Source organism: Abramis brama (genome assembly GCF_963993115.1).
Source record: "Abramis brama genome assembly, chromosome: 22".
Classification (NCBI taxonomy): Eukaryota; Metazoa; Chordata; class Actinopteri; order Cypriniformes; family Leuciscidae; genus Abramis; species Abramis brama.
Genome location: NC_139984.1, coordinates 33634775 through 33652761, shown reverse-complemented (window position 1 = coordinate 33652761; position 17987 = coordinate 33634775). Strand labels below are relative to the sequence as shown.

Here is a 17987-nt window from a genome sequence, read left to right as displayed (position 1 = left end):
GAGCTTCAATAACCGAGAGCAGGGCCGTCTTAGTTGAGTGACGTTTTTGAAACCAGGGTGGTTGTTGTCCAAGAGGTTGTTCTGTGTAAATGCTGAAAATATATATATTTTTGTATTTCAGTTAATGTTTATTTTATTTCAAGTAATGAACACATCATGGTTTTAGTTTTAGCTAACAATAATAACCCTGTTAAATTAACTCTTACATTCCTCTTCAACTCTTTTCCTTCATTGGTAAAGTGTGATTCCAGGTGTGATTCCTGCCATGTGTTCGGCTCCTGCAGGTCTGATTCACGAGTTAAAAAAGCCAATCCTCATACATGACATGTTCAGAAGGCAGTCTCTAACAGTCGAGGACTCCTCTGGTTGTTCCGCTTTAAAACACACATGTCCGAGGTTGGCCGAAGCCCCAGAGTCTCGTAAAACGGCGGACAGAGATGTCAGACATGTTTCTCTGCTGTTGGGATGTCAGGCGGGAAGATTTAAAGCGGGATGTTGCAGATTCCTGATGCGTTTTCATCCTGCCTTCGCTGTCGTTCCTGTATCTGTCGGCCGTCCCTTCCTCAGATGATGATCCGTGTTTTCGTCTTGGTGGCGGAGAGGGTGTGATGTGTCTTTCAGAGCCATGATTTCAGTTTTGTGCAATGAAATGTTGATGTTGAGTCGGACACGCTGAAACGGGAAGTACATAGAGACAAAATAAAGGTTGCAAAAGTGGTTTTTCTCAGCGATGCCATAGAAGAACCATTTTTGCTTCCGTAAAGAACCTTCAATTTTTTTCTTAGTGTGTGAAGAACATTTTTTTACATATTTTCCTCTATATGGAATGAATAGATTCCACTGATGCCAGTTAAGAAGCTTTATTTTTAAGAGTGCAGAACAAGAGAGACGTGCTTCTGTTCTTGATCCGTTATTTCATGCCAGCTTTACATAAATATAAACTGTATAAACCATACACTACCGTTCAAATGTTTCAGGTCACTTTTTGAAGAGAAGTTAATACTTTTATTCATCAAGGACTCATTAAATTGATCCGAAGTGACAGTAAAGACATTTATAATGTTACAATAGATTCTGTAATTAATGCTGTTCTTTTGAACTTTCTATTCATCAAAGAATCCTGAAAAATAACAACACTGATAACAATCATAAATGTGCCTTGAGCATCAAATCATCATATTAGAATGATTTCTGAAGGATCATGTGACACTGAAGACTGGAGTAATGATGCTGAAAATTCAGCTTTGATCACAGGAATAAATTACATTTTACTATATATTCACATAGAAAACAGCTGATTTACATTTTAAACAAATATATTTCACTGTTTTTACTGTATTTTTGGATTTTACTGTATTCACAGACCCTGAACTTTTGAATGCAAGCGTTTCATTTTGTATTACGTTGCTTGTCTAAAGTTCCCAGAGTCAGCTTGCACTATTATCTGTGATTCTGACATATTAGCACATTTCTCGCCGAGTTCAGAAGTTTTGCATCTCATATTCCCTAAGTAGAGACAATAAGTCATTTTTCATCTCCTTCTCTTTCTTCTGTCATTGTGCGGCGGACAGAAAAGCTTTTTCATGGCATGTGTGTGATCTGTGGATCTGTGTGTCCATTAAGACCTCTTTCAGCTCCAGATGTGCAGATCTCCTTCAAGCCAAACGTCTCCCTCACACTAAATAAAGGCGTTACCATGTTTTTTGCACATGTACTATGGTAATACCATGGTATGCTAATGCTTGAAATTATGTAATGATTTGAAATTATGCTAATGTCTCTCTAATACATAATTTTACTCGTCGTTCACTAATAACAGCCACTCATGCTCTACCAGTCAAAAGTTTTGGGTTTTTAGTTTTTGAAAGTCTCTTCTGCTCACCATGGCTGCATTTATACATTTATTTATAATGTAAATCAGCTGTTTTCTATGTGAATATATAGTAAAGTGTAATTTATTCCTGTGATCAAAGCTGAATTTTCAGCATCATTACTCCAGTCTTCAGTGTCACATGATCCTTCAGAAATCATTCTGATATGATGATTTGATGCTCAAGAAACATTTATGATTATTATCTGTGTAACTGGGATACATTTTATTTTTCAGGATTCTTTGATTAATAGAAAGTTCAAAAGAACAGCATTTATCTGAAATAGAATCTTTCGTTACATTATAAATGTCTTTACTGTCACTTTTGATCAGTTTGATGATAAAAGTATGAATCTGTGCAGTTTTGCTGTAGGCTCCAGGTGAAGTGGAGGCTGGTTCCAGACATGCGTGCGGTTTATAGTTTATCGTCTGACGGCCGAAAGCCTTTAATGAGAAACAGCCTCACAAACACCGTTAGAAAAGCTGAGCACACACCACAGGCGCCGGATCTGGACATGGTTTCAAATATACAGATATGACCAGAAAATATTTTAGAACAATATATTGTTAAAGGTATACTATGTAATTTTTTTAATTTATTTTTTTCAAAATTAACCAAATTTAAATAATGAATCAATACATCATCAATTTCCCAAAAAATATATTATTATTACTTTTTAAATTTTAAAAATCATTACATTATTTACATTTTTTATTATTATTTTATTTTTTATTTAAAGTTTTTCTGGGGGGTCATATGCACATGATAGTTACAGTGCCTTTCGTAGCTTGTGCTTGTAAAAGAAAAAAGTTCCTCCTGCAAGATATCGTACATTAAAACTTACCCTTGACCTTCTGTCCTGATCCTGAGTGACAATAAACACATTTACCTCAGCGGGACCCTGGTTAATTCTCTTCTCTCCGGGGGAAACTGCACAAACCTGCGTGTGAGAGTTAAATCACAGGATAATGTGGATTTAGGACTTTGAGTTCATTGTCAGTTTGGAAGTTTTCATACTTCCTAGAACTATTGGCGGAAGTTCCCGGATTTTGGCGTGTTCGCACCGCAGGAACTAGGAGCGAGTTTAGCTCTAGGAACTCCTTTTGGAGGAACTGATTTACTCCTCCTTCAGAGTCGGGCTAAACCAGCGCTATAGGATCTACAGTGACGTTAGTGTTCGCTGATTGGCCGAACGCACGCGAAACACCAGCACACGCTTTTTAAAAAGGCAGTGTAAACACACAGATTATAGCCTATATTTACTCAGAAACTAACTCTACGAACATGTAAAACAGTGATAGATGGACCTCTCAACCTTTACACTGAGGAGAAAATCCAACACAACTTTGAGGAGAACAAGAGAAACATGATTATGTATTTCTGCTCATCAACACTGGACATCAACCACGCGGCATACGCTAATAACTCTTCATTATGGTCTACTTTCTGTGTAACTGTTCTATCTAATAACGTATTTGACAGAACTGTTAGACAGATCATAAACTAATGAGCACTGTCGTTCTCAGCGCCGTCAAAATAAAAGTCACAACAACAAGCGTATCTTACGTCACTTCAGAGTTCCTACTGGCGCTGTGAATGCAACCAGGAAAATTTTCCTATGGGAAACGTTAGTTCTAGGGGAAACACCCTGGTGGCTCGTTCCTAGAACTACCCGGTGCGAAAGATGGTAGACCGGCGAGAGTGTCCTGACAAATCTGTCATTCGGTGAATCTGTAAGGAATCATTCACTAAACTACAGGAAAGACGAACTGCTGTTGTATTGATGGAGTCTGTTCCTCTGTTCCCGCAGGGTGATCCCGGGATTGAGGGACCCCGTGGGATTCCTGGCATTGTGGGACCTCAGGTAACGGCCCGTCAGTTACGCCTCGAGCTGTGTGATCTCTAACCTCATTGGCTGGACACTGAAGATCTTGTTCTCTCATTGGCAGGGCCTGAGCGGAGGGGCGGGGCCTCCTGGAATGAAAGGTGATAAGGTGATTTAAATATTTATATTATTGCAGCGAACATGTGAACGTATAAGGTTCATTCCTTTGTAATTTTATGCATGATCTTTGGGATCAAAAAATTATTTTCTTCTTTAGTATTTTTGCCTTGTTTTCTAAACATTGGTGCTCTTCGCGTGTCGGTCAAAAATGTTTTTTGTTTTTTTTTGTCAATTAGATGAATGTACTATATTTTAGTTTGTAAAATGTTTTTTATTTAATATTTTGTATTTTTGGGTGATTTTTTTATACTAAATTATATTTACGCTGTATTTATAATCCATTTATTCACTTTTTGAGCATAGACCTGAAAATTCAATTTCCAACTTAAACTGTGGTAAATCTTGAACGCTTTAGAGCGATAGACTGAAGTTTGATCTCTTTTCAAAGACGACACTTGGCAGATCATTGTTTAAAAAAAGTTTTAAAAAAGTGAACTTAAAAAAAGTTACAGAATTGTATGGGTATTGTTATGAAAAATGCATTTTAAATTTTTATTTAAAATATTTATTTTTAAAATCACATTTTACTCTAAAACTGCAAGAAAATCAAAGCCATAAATCTAAACAAATCGTGTTCCAAATTTGAGTTTGATATCTCATAAAATGATCTTTCAGTGAGAGTGTGTTTGGCTGCAATACCAAACGCTTCCACTAGAGGAAATTCAGCTCATTCATTTCCAATGCGAGGAGCACAAGTGTGACTATTCATTTCAGGACCATTTAACCTTTTTGAATCATGTCCATGATTTTTTTTTTTTTTTTCACATTGTTCACAAGTTTCGTATCGTTCCGATGAAAAAAAAAAAAAAAAAAAAAAAACGTAACTTTTTTCGGTGAAAAATAACCAAAGAGCACCAGAGGGTTAAATCAAGATACATTTACTGGAGAAGCAAAATGACAAGATATTAAGTCTTGTTTACTGAACAATTAATTAAAATTAAGTGACTCAATTATCCTTTTCAGAGGTCTTATATTTGAGGATGAAAAACAGGCTTAATGTGATTATTGGCGATGATTTATTTGTGAGCGCTGTGCGTTCAAAGTCAAAGTGCAGCGCAGTTCGCATTCAGTGTATTTATTTCAAACGATTGCTAATGATCTATTGTTGATGAATTATGACAATGTTTACTTTATGGTGTTAGTATTGTAATATGCTTTAGATGGTTGTAAGAGTCTGTATATTTTAGCTCATATGAGCAGCTGGAAGCAGTAAAAACATTTCAAAATAATAGTCCTGGTGTAATTTGGGTTTGTTTATAATTAAAACGCACACATTTTGCAGAATTTTTTTTTTTTTTCTGGTTATTATTAGTATTTTCCTTACAAAATAAACTTCATTTGACATTTAATTCAATGTTTACAATATACATAATTTCACAATTATTAAATAAATACAATTCAACGCACAAATATTAAAAAACAGTGCAGTTCTTGTTTTCAAATAAATGTAATAATTTTAAAACATTAACTGAAATAAAAATAAAATAAAAAATTATTTAATTAATTACATGATGTGCCGATGAATTAATCAGATTAATCGCAATTTAATTGCACATCAAATCTGACTGAGAAATTACTCCCAAACGATTTAAAGTCATTATTGTGTTAAATGAGAAAAACTTCAAATAGACATTACAAAAAATATATAGATATAATATATAATATTTTCTCAGTGATAGTAAAATAACACTAGTTGGAATCTAGACAAAGAAGAAGCTCAAATATGATGTAGATTTTCATTTATGTCACATTTATTCTAATGTGAAAACATATGTGCAAACTCTTGTTCTGTTCCCTGTGTGTTTAATGTCGGCGCTGTATTTGAGTGTTTTCTGTAATCTGTGATGCTGTATGATCTAGAGTGAACCTGGATTGAGGGGTGAACCAGGAGAAAGAGGTTATCAGGGAGACAAGGTGAGTGTCAGGAGAGTCAGAATAATATCTTATCAACTTTTACATGGTCATGAAATTGCAAAATTGGTGCAAACTTACACTGATGGTCTTACTGGAGACATCTGAAGACTAACAAATGTATAAACTCAAAAGCATTACATTCATTTCATGGCTTAAATTTAAGCATTTGAATTGCATTTAATATTACCATCCATTTGGATTACACAGTTTTAGCATAAACTAATAAACTTGTCAGTCATAGCTTACATAAATGAAACCGGTAATATTTCTGCACTCACAAAATCATGCCATAGTTTATTAATAACTATTTGCATCCATTTGATTCTATTTAAATAATCAAATTTTCTCATTCACTTTGAATCAGATTAAATCTGTTAATTAATTAAATTAATTCAGTTTAAAAGTGAACACGGTTAAAATTTGGAACAAGCGATATTCAATCTGCTTAAATGTATGAGATTGAAACAAATTGGATTTATTGATGATAAATATATGAAGTTATTGTGTATTTAACACTTTCAGTTTATTGTGACCTGTTTCATTTATGTATGATTGACAAATATGCATCACTTTAAGTTTATTAGTTTTTCATGTTAAAACTGTGATACAAATGGATGGAAATTTTATATGCAATTAAAAAATCTTATAGTTTTTGAGTTAGATTTTTATTTTTTTATTTTTTAATCAAGTAATCATTACCTTCAGGTGAAGTAATGAGACTTCACTGGTCTTAAAGTGTGTGAATATCCATGGATTTGATGTTTGATGCAGACAGCGAGGAGACTTTGTTTTATTTGTGTTTCTCTTCCAGGGAACGGCTGGGAATCCCGGCCCAACAGGACCACGCGGAAAACCAGGACCGATTGTAAGACCACCTGTGTTCTTACTCTGTGTTAAATACTAATGAAGCTCTGTGATGTTCTGTTGACTGAACTACACTGCAGAAAATTATGTTCTTCCTCTTATTTTCCAGCACAAATATCCAAACATTCTTAAAACAAGATACTTGTTTTAGAAGCAAAAGGACTTCAGATATCAAGTCTTGTTTGGTCAATGGCGGGAAAGCGTTGCGTCATAAATTACGGGAAATTTGGTCAATGGCGGGAAAGCGTAGCATCATAAATGACGGAGAATTTGGTCAATGGCGGGAAAGCGGTGCGTCATAAATGACGGGAAATTTGGTCAATGGCGGAAAAGCGTTGTGTCATTAATGGCGGGAAATTTGGTCAATGGCGGGAAAGCGGTGCGTCATAAATGACGGGAAATTTGGTCAATGGCGGGAAAGCTTTGCGTCAGAAATTATGGGAAATTCCGCATAAACTCGCTTCATTTTGATGATTTTTTTCATTGACCAAGAGTAAATATCTTCAATCATTTCACTTCTCCAGTAAATGTATCTTGATTTAAGAATTTTCAGATATTTGTGCTGGAAAACAAGACAGAAACACTGAGGAAGAACATGATGTTTGCACATTTTGTGTGGTGTCTGATGTTTATAGTTGATGTTCTCTCTCTGAAAGGGGAAAACGGGTGAAGCGGGCCCTCGAGGGCCTCCGGGGCCACCAGGACCCGAGGTGAGAACCGGCACTCAGTCGGAAACCTGTCGGAAGTGACTGCAATTGTTGAGCTGTTGAATTGTTTCAATTCTTGCTGTGAGGAAACTTTCAGATGCTTCTGCCAGATAGAAATGAAAATTAAGCAATTCTGTGCTGATTTTGAAGGAAACTTGCATAATTGTGTGTATTGATGAAATTTGTTAAAAGCTTTCAAGTAGACTTAAGAGCTGAAAATATCATCAGAGTAGCCAAAATACTTAATAGTGTACTTCACTGGCGTTGGTTCCGGAAGTATTTTTCCTATTCTATTCTCCCATCGTGATTTAAAGTCTTTAAACCAAACCAACCAGCTATGAAGTTACAACATTACAAACTTTGATTTGAAGCAACAACAAAAATTCAAAAACAGACAAAAAGACTAGACTGTGACCTTAACGGCTTTAGTGAAACAATATATTTTTAGTTTATTGCAAAATATGAATATGCAAATACAAATATTTAGGTATTTTGCCAGAATAGCGAAACTGGATTACATGCTTTATGGGACCCCTATTGGAGCTAAAGTGCTCTTTTGGGTGTGCTCTCTGATTGGTGGAATGTTTTGCACAGCACTATGGGTAATGTAGTTTTCACTACGAATTCAGCTGTTAAACACGATTATAAAAAAAAAATGGAAATAATGCTAACGGATGGCTCCAAATAAACCATAAACCACCCATAAACGACCTCTGAGCTCACAGTAAGGATATCTATGATGGTTTATAAGTCATTATTAAAAAAACGAATGGGATTGTTACAATACCTCTTAGAAAGCTAGCCGTTAGCATTCCCATTCATCTCAATCAATGGCATTTGCGAGTGTTTTAGAGGTCAGTAACTGAGTTGGTTTGGTTGTGTGTAATAATCTAATTGTGTTTGAAGGGATTTGGTGCATGTGGACATCAGATGGCTTCCTTCGTCGTTTAATACAACAGAACATTAACTAAATTCAAGCTGTTTATAGTCTTCAATAAATAGCCTGAATTGTGTCTTTTTTGGCAGGCTTGTCTACTTCCTTGTTATTTGTGTTATTTTTGTGTATGGTGAAGATGATTGATCTCTTGTTAATCCTAAACATGATTGTGGCTCTTTATTAGAGTAAACACAGACGCATCTGTGCGGCAAATGGATGAAACTCAACCAGCGCAAGAGTTTAGCGTCTCGCATGCTAGTTTGATATCCGCTAAGTGGCTAGTTAGTTGCCCTCTTGTGGCACTTCTGTATTATTTTTATGAATACATTTTTAATATATAAAAAAATTCTAAAAAGGAAATTACTTTTGTTAATGCACGTTCCTGGAATAATTGTGTACAGCAACATTTTTAGAGATATTAAAACTTTTTAAACTTTTTAAATCATTAATTATTAAATATTATTTATACTCAAATGATATTAAAAATGTTTAATAATAAAAAATAATAATAATTATTATTAAAGATAAGATAAAGATAAAATATACTTTAATGTCCCCCAGGGGGAAATTTGTCTTGGGCTGCAGTCACTGCGACACACACTTACAACGTACCACATAAAATATACACACTGAGTATAGACAATACAAACATGCCTCATTACACTGTACCGTGAAGAAAGGAAAAAAACAAAGTGCACAACACAGTGGGGATAAAAAGTGTACAAGTAGGTAACAGTCATTTATACATTTTACATTATACATTTTATATATTTAATATCTTGCATATTATATAATATCATTATATAATTATATAATAATATCTTGCATATCTGCATTCGGAAATATTTTTTTGTGCAAAATATTAGAGTAATAATTAGTGATTATGATTACGCAAATATTTAATTTAAAAATGTATTTAAAATATAATAATCATTTAATTAAATCATGATTTAATTATTAAGTAGTATTTCTTATCAAAATATTAACAATAGTGTATAATTTTTTAATGATACAACTAATAATAATTATCTTATTATTAATCAATAATTAATGATATTAAATAGAAGTATAATAATAATGTTAATTTATTATTTGTAATAATTTGAATTAACAATAATTTATTATTATTATTATATATTTTATTTATTTTTGTCTCATTATGACATAAAATGGATTGCAAACTGTCAAATAAATCCTGAACTTGGCTTTGGATGGGTTTTGGATCTGACTCTGTTACCGTGACGACCTCTCGCTGTCCATTCACACTAGAAGTAGTCATTAAGAGCATTTCTGTTTAATCACATGATGGCATATCCAGTAAACCATTTAAAGAACTCTTTCTCATAAGTATAGAAAATACTAGTTATGAATGTAAACTAGGCCCTGACCCTAATTTATAGCAAGTGGGTGTGGTCTAATGGCAGGTGGGCGGAGCTTAAATGACAGCTGTTTATCACCTTATAAGGTGAACAAACGGTGAAGCTCATAATGCATTTTGATGTATTTATGCCCATGTTTCTAGGGTTTCCCAGGAGACATTGGTGCACCAGGGCCGAACGGCCCCCCGGGACCAAAGGTACAGAAAACTTTTGTGCAAATCTTGGATGTTTGTTGTACCAAAACATAGATATATGCTTGCCTAGATTCCTATACACATCATATTTGTTCCAAAAGGCAGGTATTCATTTTGTTCTTCTAAGATAGCTTAATTTAAGTGTAGTTTTGCTCGTGATGCTGCTTAAATAGCGAGGCCGCTCACTAGAGTTCATGTGTTACTCTCTCCCAGTGTGTGAGTCTCTGAATTAGAGACATGTGCTTTACCCAGTGTTCATCAGTGTGTGTGTGTGTGTGTGTGTGTGTGTGTTTAGGGTATTCAAGGATCTCGGGGCCCCCAGGGACCACCAGGGCCAAAAGGAACAGAGGTAAAGTGTTCATCTCCTGTTTCACACATCCATCCATCCATCTCTCTATCGTTCTGTCTGTAAGTACAGTAGTATGGGTATACAGTGTGTGTGAGATCAGTTCAGTTCTCCTCCTCTTCCGTTGCTCCGTCTCTCCTCGAGCTTGTGGTGTGATGCGTACGGTGATGGAAGGAATGTAGTCTTGTCTACAGGCGATGTTCTGTGGGATTTGTGGGATCTGATAGCTGAATGTTTACTAAAACGCTTCCTTGTGTGTTTCTGCAGGGAGACGAAGGCCCTCCGGGTCCACCTGGAAAGCCGGGTCCCAATGTAAGTGTCTTTCTTTCTTCCCTGATTAATCTCAGATGAACATGGAGGAGATCTGATGTAACGGCTTGTTGTGCGTGTGTAGAGGAAGGTTCATTTACAGTCGTGTGTGTGTGTGTGTGTGTGTGTGTGTGTGTTGATCCTCTACAGGGCCGAATCGGTCGGAAAGGTTTCATCGGTGAACCAGGACCTGAAGGCCTGAGGGTAAGTGTCTCCTCAGCAGCAGAAACGATCCCACCTGTCAATCATCAACCATCATCATCATACTAGAACAATATGGGGAAAAATAACAGCCATTTTTATGTACAGTATTTCCAAAATTGTTAACATTACTCTCTGCCTGACCAGAATATTGATAATTTGTCCAAATGTGAGATTCACCACAAGGGATAAATTCATATCACTGTTTGGTTTACAGTCATGGATTGTTGTTGATGCAAGATTGTCAGTTTGTTGATCTGTTTTTTTTGTTGTTTTTTTTATGTTTCATGTTTGTTTGTTTTTTGTTCCCAGGGAGAAATTGGAGACCCAGGGAATGCTGGGAAAAATGGCCCCCCTGTAAGTGCAAATAATCTATCTATCCATCCATCCATCCATCCATCCATCCATCCATCCATCTATCTATCTATCTATCTATCTATCTACACAGCAAAATCCCCAGAGTAAAAATAACTTTGCTCAGAGTACTAATAGTCCCACTCTAAAGAGTGTTAAAGTAACACTGAATCAGAGTGAAAGTAAATGAGATAATTAAGTAATTAATTAAATGATAATTGAGCATTAGTGATGAACACCTGCTGTTAACAAGCAGAATCACTAAAGAAAAGAGAAACACAAGAACTACAACTGACTTCAGCCACAGTCTTAGATGAAATCAACTGAAGAGAAAAGAAGACATTGAATCTGTGAAGATCTCAGCAGAGGATTAAACAACTCCACAAACAGCATTACCAGCTTCACTTGTTACTAACCAGATCTACTTTATTTCTGCCATTCGTCTACAGAAGTTCTTTTTGAGAATTAACAGAGGTTTAGACGGTGATGTTTTATTGAAAATGTTTGGTCACCATTATGATGATCAGTGTTAAACGCAGTCGCTATTTAGAGTGGGACCATATGTTATCTATCTATCTGTCTATCTGTCGTTCTGTCTATCTGTCGTTCTGTCTATCTGTCGTTCTGTCTATCTGTCTATCTTTTGGGTTCTTTAGCCAGTTTTTTTGTAAATGAAAGTTGTCTGAACTCTTGGTAACATTGTTTTTTGTTCAGTGTCATTGAGCAAAAATGTTTGTTTTCCCATTTTGTGTGTGTGTGTGTGTGTTTGTGTTTATGCTCTTGTAAAATCAGAGTCGTGACACGAGGATCTAAAGCTGTTTGGGGAAACTTTAAAAAAAGAGCCTTTTAATGTGTTTCATGAGAACGTCCTCCCTCTCGTAAACTCTCGGACACACGCAGCGATTGCGTTTAACCCTGCGTTTCGTTCGATCTTTCCAACGTTTTTTGAGGAGGATTTGCTCTAAAAACGACGCAGAGAAACGTGCGGCTCTGTAGTTCTGTGTGCAGGACTCACAATATTTGCGTTCTGGTTTGTGTTGGTCTGTAGTGTACAAGCTCACATGTGTGAGGCATTAGAGATATGTGCACTTCAACAGCAGCAATCTGGAGAACACAAGATCTTTAATGAACGCCCTGACATCACTCTCCAAATGAACGCCACCACATCAGACGGAGGAGAAAATGGTTTAGATCTGCAGCTCAAAGGCCTTCTCAAGTACATGTATCTTCATTTACTGTAAGAATGTGTAGATATTTGTGCTGAAAAATGACAAAAAATAGTTAGGAAGAAGATTTTCTGCAGTCTTGAGTTTCCACTGAAGACTCACAGAAGCCGAAACCTTTCGGATATACAGTCAAACCGAAAATTATTCAGACACCAGATATCATTTGTTATATATTTTTTCACTAGTGTGATCAGGACACTATAGTTCATTTCTGTAAGTGAGGAGAGCAGAATAAAGTAAACTGTGACATATTATACCCAAATATTCTTCATACAGCGACTACCAGTGACATTTGGCACCAAACATTATTCGGACACTTTGAGCTGATCATGTTTTGCTGAAGTGTTTTGTCTTTAATTGCTAATGCTCTTTTTACACACAGACTGAACACAATGAAGCATTGCTTGGTGATTGGTTGAGCTAAACTGGTATTATCTAATTGTGTAGTTAAATTTAACAGCTGACAGATATTCAACATAATTCATGTGTGAGACAGTCTAACAGAAGGACGGACAAAACCAGTCAAATATCAACTGAGTTCTGCTCATATTTTATTACCATTCTCTAAACTATAGCGAATAAACTGTGATAATGTGAGGAATGTTGAAGGAGTCTGAATAATGTGTGTTTGACTGTAAGCTAATATTAGCTGCTGGATGATGATGTTTGATGCATTCGGCGTATCTGGAGTGTGTTTTCCTCAATATCCGTCCTCTGAGGTTTGGACGGGTGTATTTTGATGTAGTGTGTGTTACAGCAGAACTGCTGGCCGTCGCTCAACTCTTCCAGGAAAATACAGAAAGCCTCGTCAATCCCAGCATGCACTTGGTGTCTCTCCCGTCGAACATCTGTGGCGTCTGGCCTGCTTTCAGAAAACACGTTTTTTTTACTTCTTGGTTCTCCAGAAGCTGTTGACTCTTATATAATCTGTCTGTCCTCTCTGTCTCAGATGTATAGAGATATAAAAGGTCATTTGCTCCGAGAAGAATATGATGAAAAATGAGTTTTTGATTGCAGATTTTGGCATCTTTGCAAATCTGAGCACAGTTTGAGACGTTTTTGATCTCTTTTGTGCCTCTGGAGGAGACGTATGTGAGATTCCTGTGATCTTTCTCTCAAAACAAAATGAATCAGAAGAAAGTCTTTCTTGATCATCAAATCATCATATTAGAGTGATTTCTGAAGGATCATGTGACACTGAAGACTGGAGTAATGATGCTGAAAATTCAGCTTTGATCACAGGAATAAATTACACTTTACTGTATATTCACATAGAAAACAGATGATTTACATCGGAGTAATATGTCAGAATTTTTACCGTATTTTTTATAAAATAAAAGCTGCCTTGGTGAGCAGAAGAGACTTTTTTTTAAAAACTGACGCTAAACTTTTGATCGGTTGTATACAGTATAATTTTAATTAATCTTCAGCAATTTATTAACACTTAAAGTCATTATTTTTCCTGAAAGAATCTTTCAAACCTCTCAATAATGTCCTTTGTTTTGGAAATGCCTGACACATATAGACATGGAAAAGTCCGTAGGAGCTTCAGGTCAAACGAGCCAAAGATATCTGATGTAATGATTGTACTTTGACGAATTAACCGTCTAACGGAAAGTTCCCCAGGGCTGATGGTGCATGCTGGGAATCGTCCCAAAACCTGTGCACTGTACCAACATACAGATAACTGTGGAAAATCCTGCGTGAAGCCCCACGTCTGTGATGATTAATGAGCGCTGAGAGAGTGTTGTGTTCATTCCTCTGGGAACTAACTTTATTTATTCTCTATTGTCATAATACATCTGTTTGTTAATAAGAAGATACATATGAGCAGTTTTGATTAATTCTGTTAGCAAATGTCCCTGTAAACAGTGCAGATGAGTTTAGCCAGTGTGTGAAAATACTGGACGGTCTTAAAGACAGTTTTCACCCTCACAATGCAAAAAATGCTTTTCTTACTCAGTATTTCTGTCTTGTTTCCAGTCCAAATATCTAAAAACTCTTAAATCAAATGACATAAGATATTAAGTCTTGTTTTCTGGGGAAATAAATTAAAATTAAGTGAGTTTTTGCTTAAAACAAGCAAAATGATCTGCCAATGGGGTCAGAAAAATAATCTCGTTTCTGTTTGAATTAAGATTATTGGCAGATAATTTTGCTTTTGGATCTTTAAATATGCCATGATGTCATTGATTCATTTAAAAAACATGACTACACATGAGAATTAATAGCTATGAGAGATCTGAAAGACTGAAATGTCAACATGGCCATTACTTAAAGCTATCATGTGGTTTGGAAAATAGTGCATTAGTCATTTTTACTATAAATTTATGGCGATTTTTTGTTATTTTAGAGCTTGACAGACCCAGCCTAAATTAAATAAAATATATTTGATCAAAAATTCAGTAAAAACAGTGAAATATTATTACAAAGTAAATCATCTGTTCTCTATGTGAATATATAGTAAAGTGTAATTTATTCCTGTGATCAAAGCTGAATTTTCAGCATCATTACTCCAGTCTTCAGTGTCACATGATCCTTCAGAAATCACTCTAATATGATGATTTGATGATCAAGAAACATTTATGATTATTATCAGTGTTGAAAACAGTTCTGCTTCATAATTTTTTGAAAACTGTCATACATTTTATTTTTCAGTATTATTATATTATATTATATAAGAATATAACAAATGATTACATCTTGTAATGCAATTCTTCAGTTCCTGTTTGAACGCTCTCCAAAATCTGACTCGAGGAATGCAGGTGTGTGTGTGTGTGTGTGTGTGTGTGTGTGTGTGTTTAACCAGCTCTTGTTCTCTGTGTTGTTCAGGGTCCAGTGGGAATGATTGGAATAACCGGAGTGATCGGACAACCTGGAGAAAAGGTAAAAACTGAGTCTTTATCTTAAACCACCATTCCACCATAAATACATCATGATCTATATTGGAAACATGAAACATGATGATGTCCCACCGTGATGAAATGGATCCGCTACAGTGAAGATCAGATTTGCAGACTGAAAATGTGTGTTTGTGTGTTTAATTGTGTGTGTTCAGGGAGATCGAGGTCCTCCTGGTCCTCTGGGTCCTCCAGGAGAGAAAGGTTCAATAGTAAGAACTTATTTCACATTAACAAACATATATATTAAAATGCATTGCACTGCAAAAACAAGTTTTCTTCCTGAGTATTTTTGACTTGTACAAATATCTAAAACCCACTATCTTCAGTCATTTTGCTTCTCCAGTAAATCTAACATTTCTTGAATGTAAATTGTTGACAGTGCGAAGCGTGTGTAAATCATTAGCGAAGGCGAGTTAAGGCTGATCTTAACCCGTTCAGGAGCTGGTTGGGTCGGTGGTTAGTGGGTTTATGGTGATAACCGTGTGTCTTTCTCTTTGTAATAGGGGTATCCGGGTCTTCCAGGAGGTCCTGGAGATTTCGGCCCACAAGGTCCACCAGTAAGTTTACCCATGATCCTCTGCAGTTTCATCAAATTACAAATTTCATCTGAAATAATCCTCAAGTTTTGTTCATCATGAAAATCTTCACAAATTAACACTATTTCTAAAGCCTTAATGCAATCGACAGAAGTAAAAAGCTAAACGTTGGCTATAAACGGACTACACTACGGTCACATGATTTCAACACTTATCAGTTCTGACCAATAGGTGGTGCTGTTGCTAAATTGGTGTTGTGTGGTTAGTGTGAGCAGATAATGGCACTTACAAAGTTTGGTGTCGATATGCCAAAGCGTTGTAAAGTTACAGCCTCAGAATCAGCTTGGCGCCAAGCCATCAAATTTCTCAAAGCGTTATATGAGAATGGTTTGGTCAATCATAAAGCCTTCATACGGTCTGAAGATAATTTTAGATGATTTTGGTGAAAATCGGTCAAGGAGGAGTTTGAAAAAGTAGGCTTTTTCGTACAGCACGCAGTACTGCGTATAGCAATTTTAATCAACTATGGTATAACTTGTATCATTATTCTTGGTATGACTCAAGGAATCTATCAAAAGCAGTTTCATTAAAATAATCCAAATGAATAAAAAGCTATTAGCATTTGTTTAAATTTCCCAACAGGGGGTGGTCGTGATGACGCATATAGAGTTTCGTAACGATACCCTAATGCGTTCATAAAATACAGCATTTTATGACAAAATTCAAAATGGCTGACACCAAAAATGGCTGAGATAAAATTGGTTATCATTCGACTCGGCATGATGCACTGAATTAAAAGAGACCAGTTTTATACATTTTTGGGCAAACCATACAGAAGTTATAAGCAAAAAGAGCTATTTTTCATATCTCCTGACCAGTAGGTGGCGCTGTGCTGAAATGCTGCATGTAACCTCAGGTCATGCTTGTGATGACATGTACCAAGATTCATCTCAATATGTTAAAGCGTTGCGGAGATATAGCCTCACATCCAATTTTGGAGTGTTCTTTGATGAATTCATTCACGCGTTATTCAAGAAAAGTTGCGTTTATCAAAAAGCTTTTAATAGATTTTTGCCAGCATGATTTGAAGATGATCTGAACCAATTTTGGTGAAAATTGGATGAACCACGACGAATCATCTTAAGCCAAGGAATCAGAGAAGAATTTAGTTTCTAGCCCTTACGGTTCAAAAGTGATTAGCATAAACTTGAGTGCAAATTCGGACAGTTGGTGGCGCTAGAGGGATGGAGTTAGAGACTCCAAAATCGTTGTGGTTAATGTTCGGACTGTCCTCTATCTGCGTGCCAAATGTCATTATTTTCCTGCAAGCGGTTGGACTGCTGTAGACTCGAGTGAAAGAAGATGACACTAACAGACACAACACACCTTCAGATGTACTTCTGAGTCTCCAACAGTCTTTGATTGTTTCTTTACAATGTATGATGGTGCTTGAACAATGGTAATAATTGAATTTTATGTGATATGTCAAAGTACCATGGTATCATTTTAACTGGTGTGAAGTTCAGCGATGATGAAGTGATATACACACAGATACAGTGGTTTGAGAGAAACACATCAGCGTTGAAACTTCACTTTGCCTCTTTCTGTCTGTCTCTCTTTCTCAAGGGTCCACAAGGGCTGAGAGGAGCAGCGGGCGTTTCTGGGCCCAAGGGACGAAGGGTAAGACGTAGGGATGCACCGATATGAAAATTCTGGCCGATACCGATAACTGATCATTCGTTATATTTGAAAGCCGATAACCGATATGTTGGCTGATAAATCGAAATCCAAATTTGTATATACTTTTTGAGAGCCTGATTACAAAAACAAAAGTTTCACCATTAAAAACCACGTCCCAAAACACAATTTTATGAAGCCGATATCACGGCACAAAACTATATTTTCCTTATTTGAAGTGATTCCAATCATATTTCAAGCAATTTAAAACCATCATGTTGAACAGTCGCATCTGAAGAGTCTCAGCTGAAGGAGATAATACATTATTTATCAGCTTTAATATATCGGACAAATTTTCTTATCAGGCCGATAACGATAACATAAAAAATTTGTCTCTAATCTCTAAGACGAGTAGTGAAGGAAAATTATGATTTTGTCGCTTGTTTTTGTTGCTAATGATGTCAATGCGTCTGTCAATCAATCAATCAATCAATGATGTACATCAGGATAAATATCTAAAAAAAACAACCGCAAAACAAGTGATAAAGGGAGTTTACATCGAAA

At 36.0% G+C, this 17987-nt stretch overlaps 1 protein-coding gene across 1 annotated transcript in view; it reads left to right on the top strand.

Annotated features, from left to right (window-relative positions):
* col24a1 (collagen type XXIV alpha 1 chain) overlaps positions 1–17987 on the top strand; it is a 100940-nt gene that overhangs the window by 44773 nt on the left and 38180 nt on the right. The window contains exons 15-28 of the mRNA XM_084098093.1: positions 3682–3735; positions 3821–3865; positions 5737–5790; positions 6602–6655; positions 7311–7364; positions 9821–9874; positions 10167–10220; positions 10485–10529; positions 10677–10730; positions 11040–11084; positions 15140–15193; positions 15366–15419; positions 15714–15767; positions 17373–17426. Of these exons, the coding sequence (XP_083954219.1) occupies positions 3682–3735; positions 3821–3865; positions 5737–5790; positions 6602–6655; positions 7311–7364; positions 9821–9874; positions 10167–10220; positions 10485–10529; positions 10677–10730; positions 11040–11084; positions 15140–15193; positions 15366–15419; positions 15714–15767; positions 17373–17426 (729 nt within the window). The remainder of the gene's footprint in view (positions 1–3681; positions 3736–3820; positions 3866–5736; positions 5791–6601; positions 6656–7310; positions 7365–9820; positions 9875–10166; positions 10221–10484; positions 10530–10676; positions 10731–11039; positions 11085–15139; positions 15194–15365; positions 15420–15713; positions 15768–17372; positions 17427–17987) is intronic.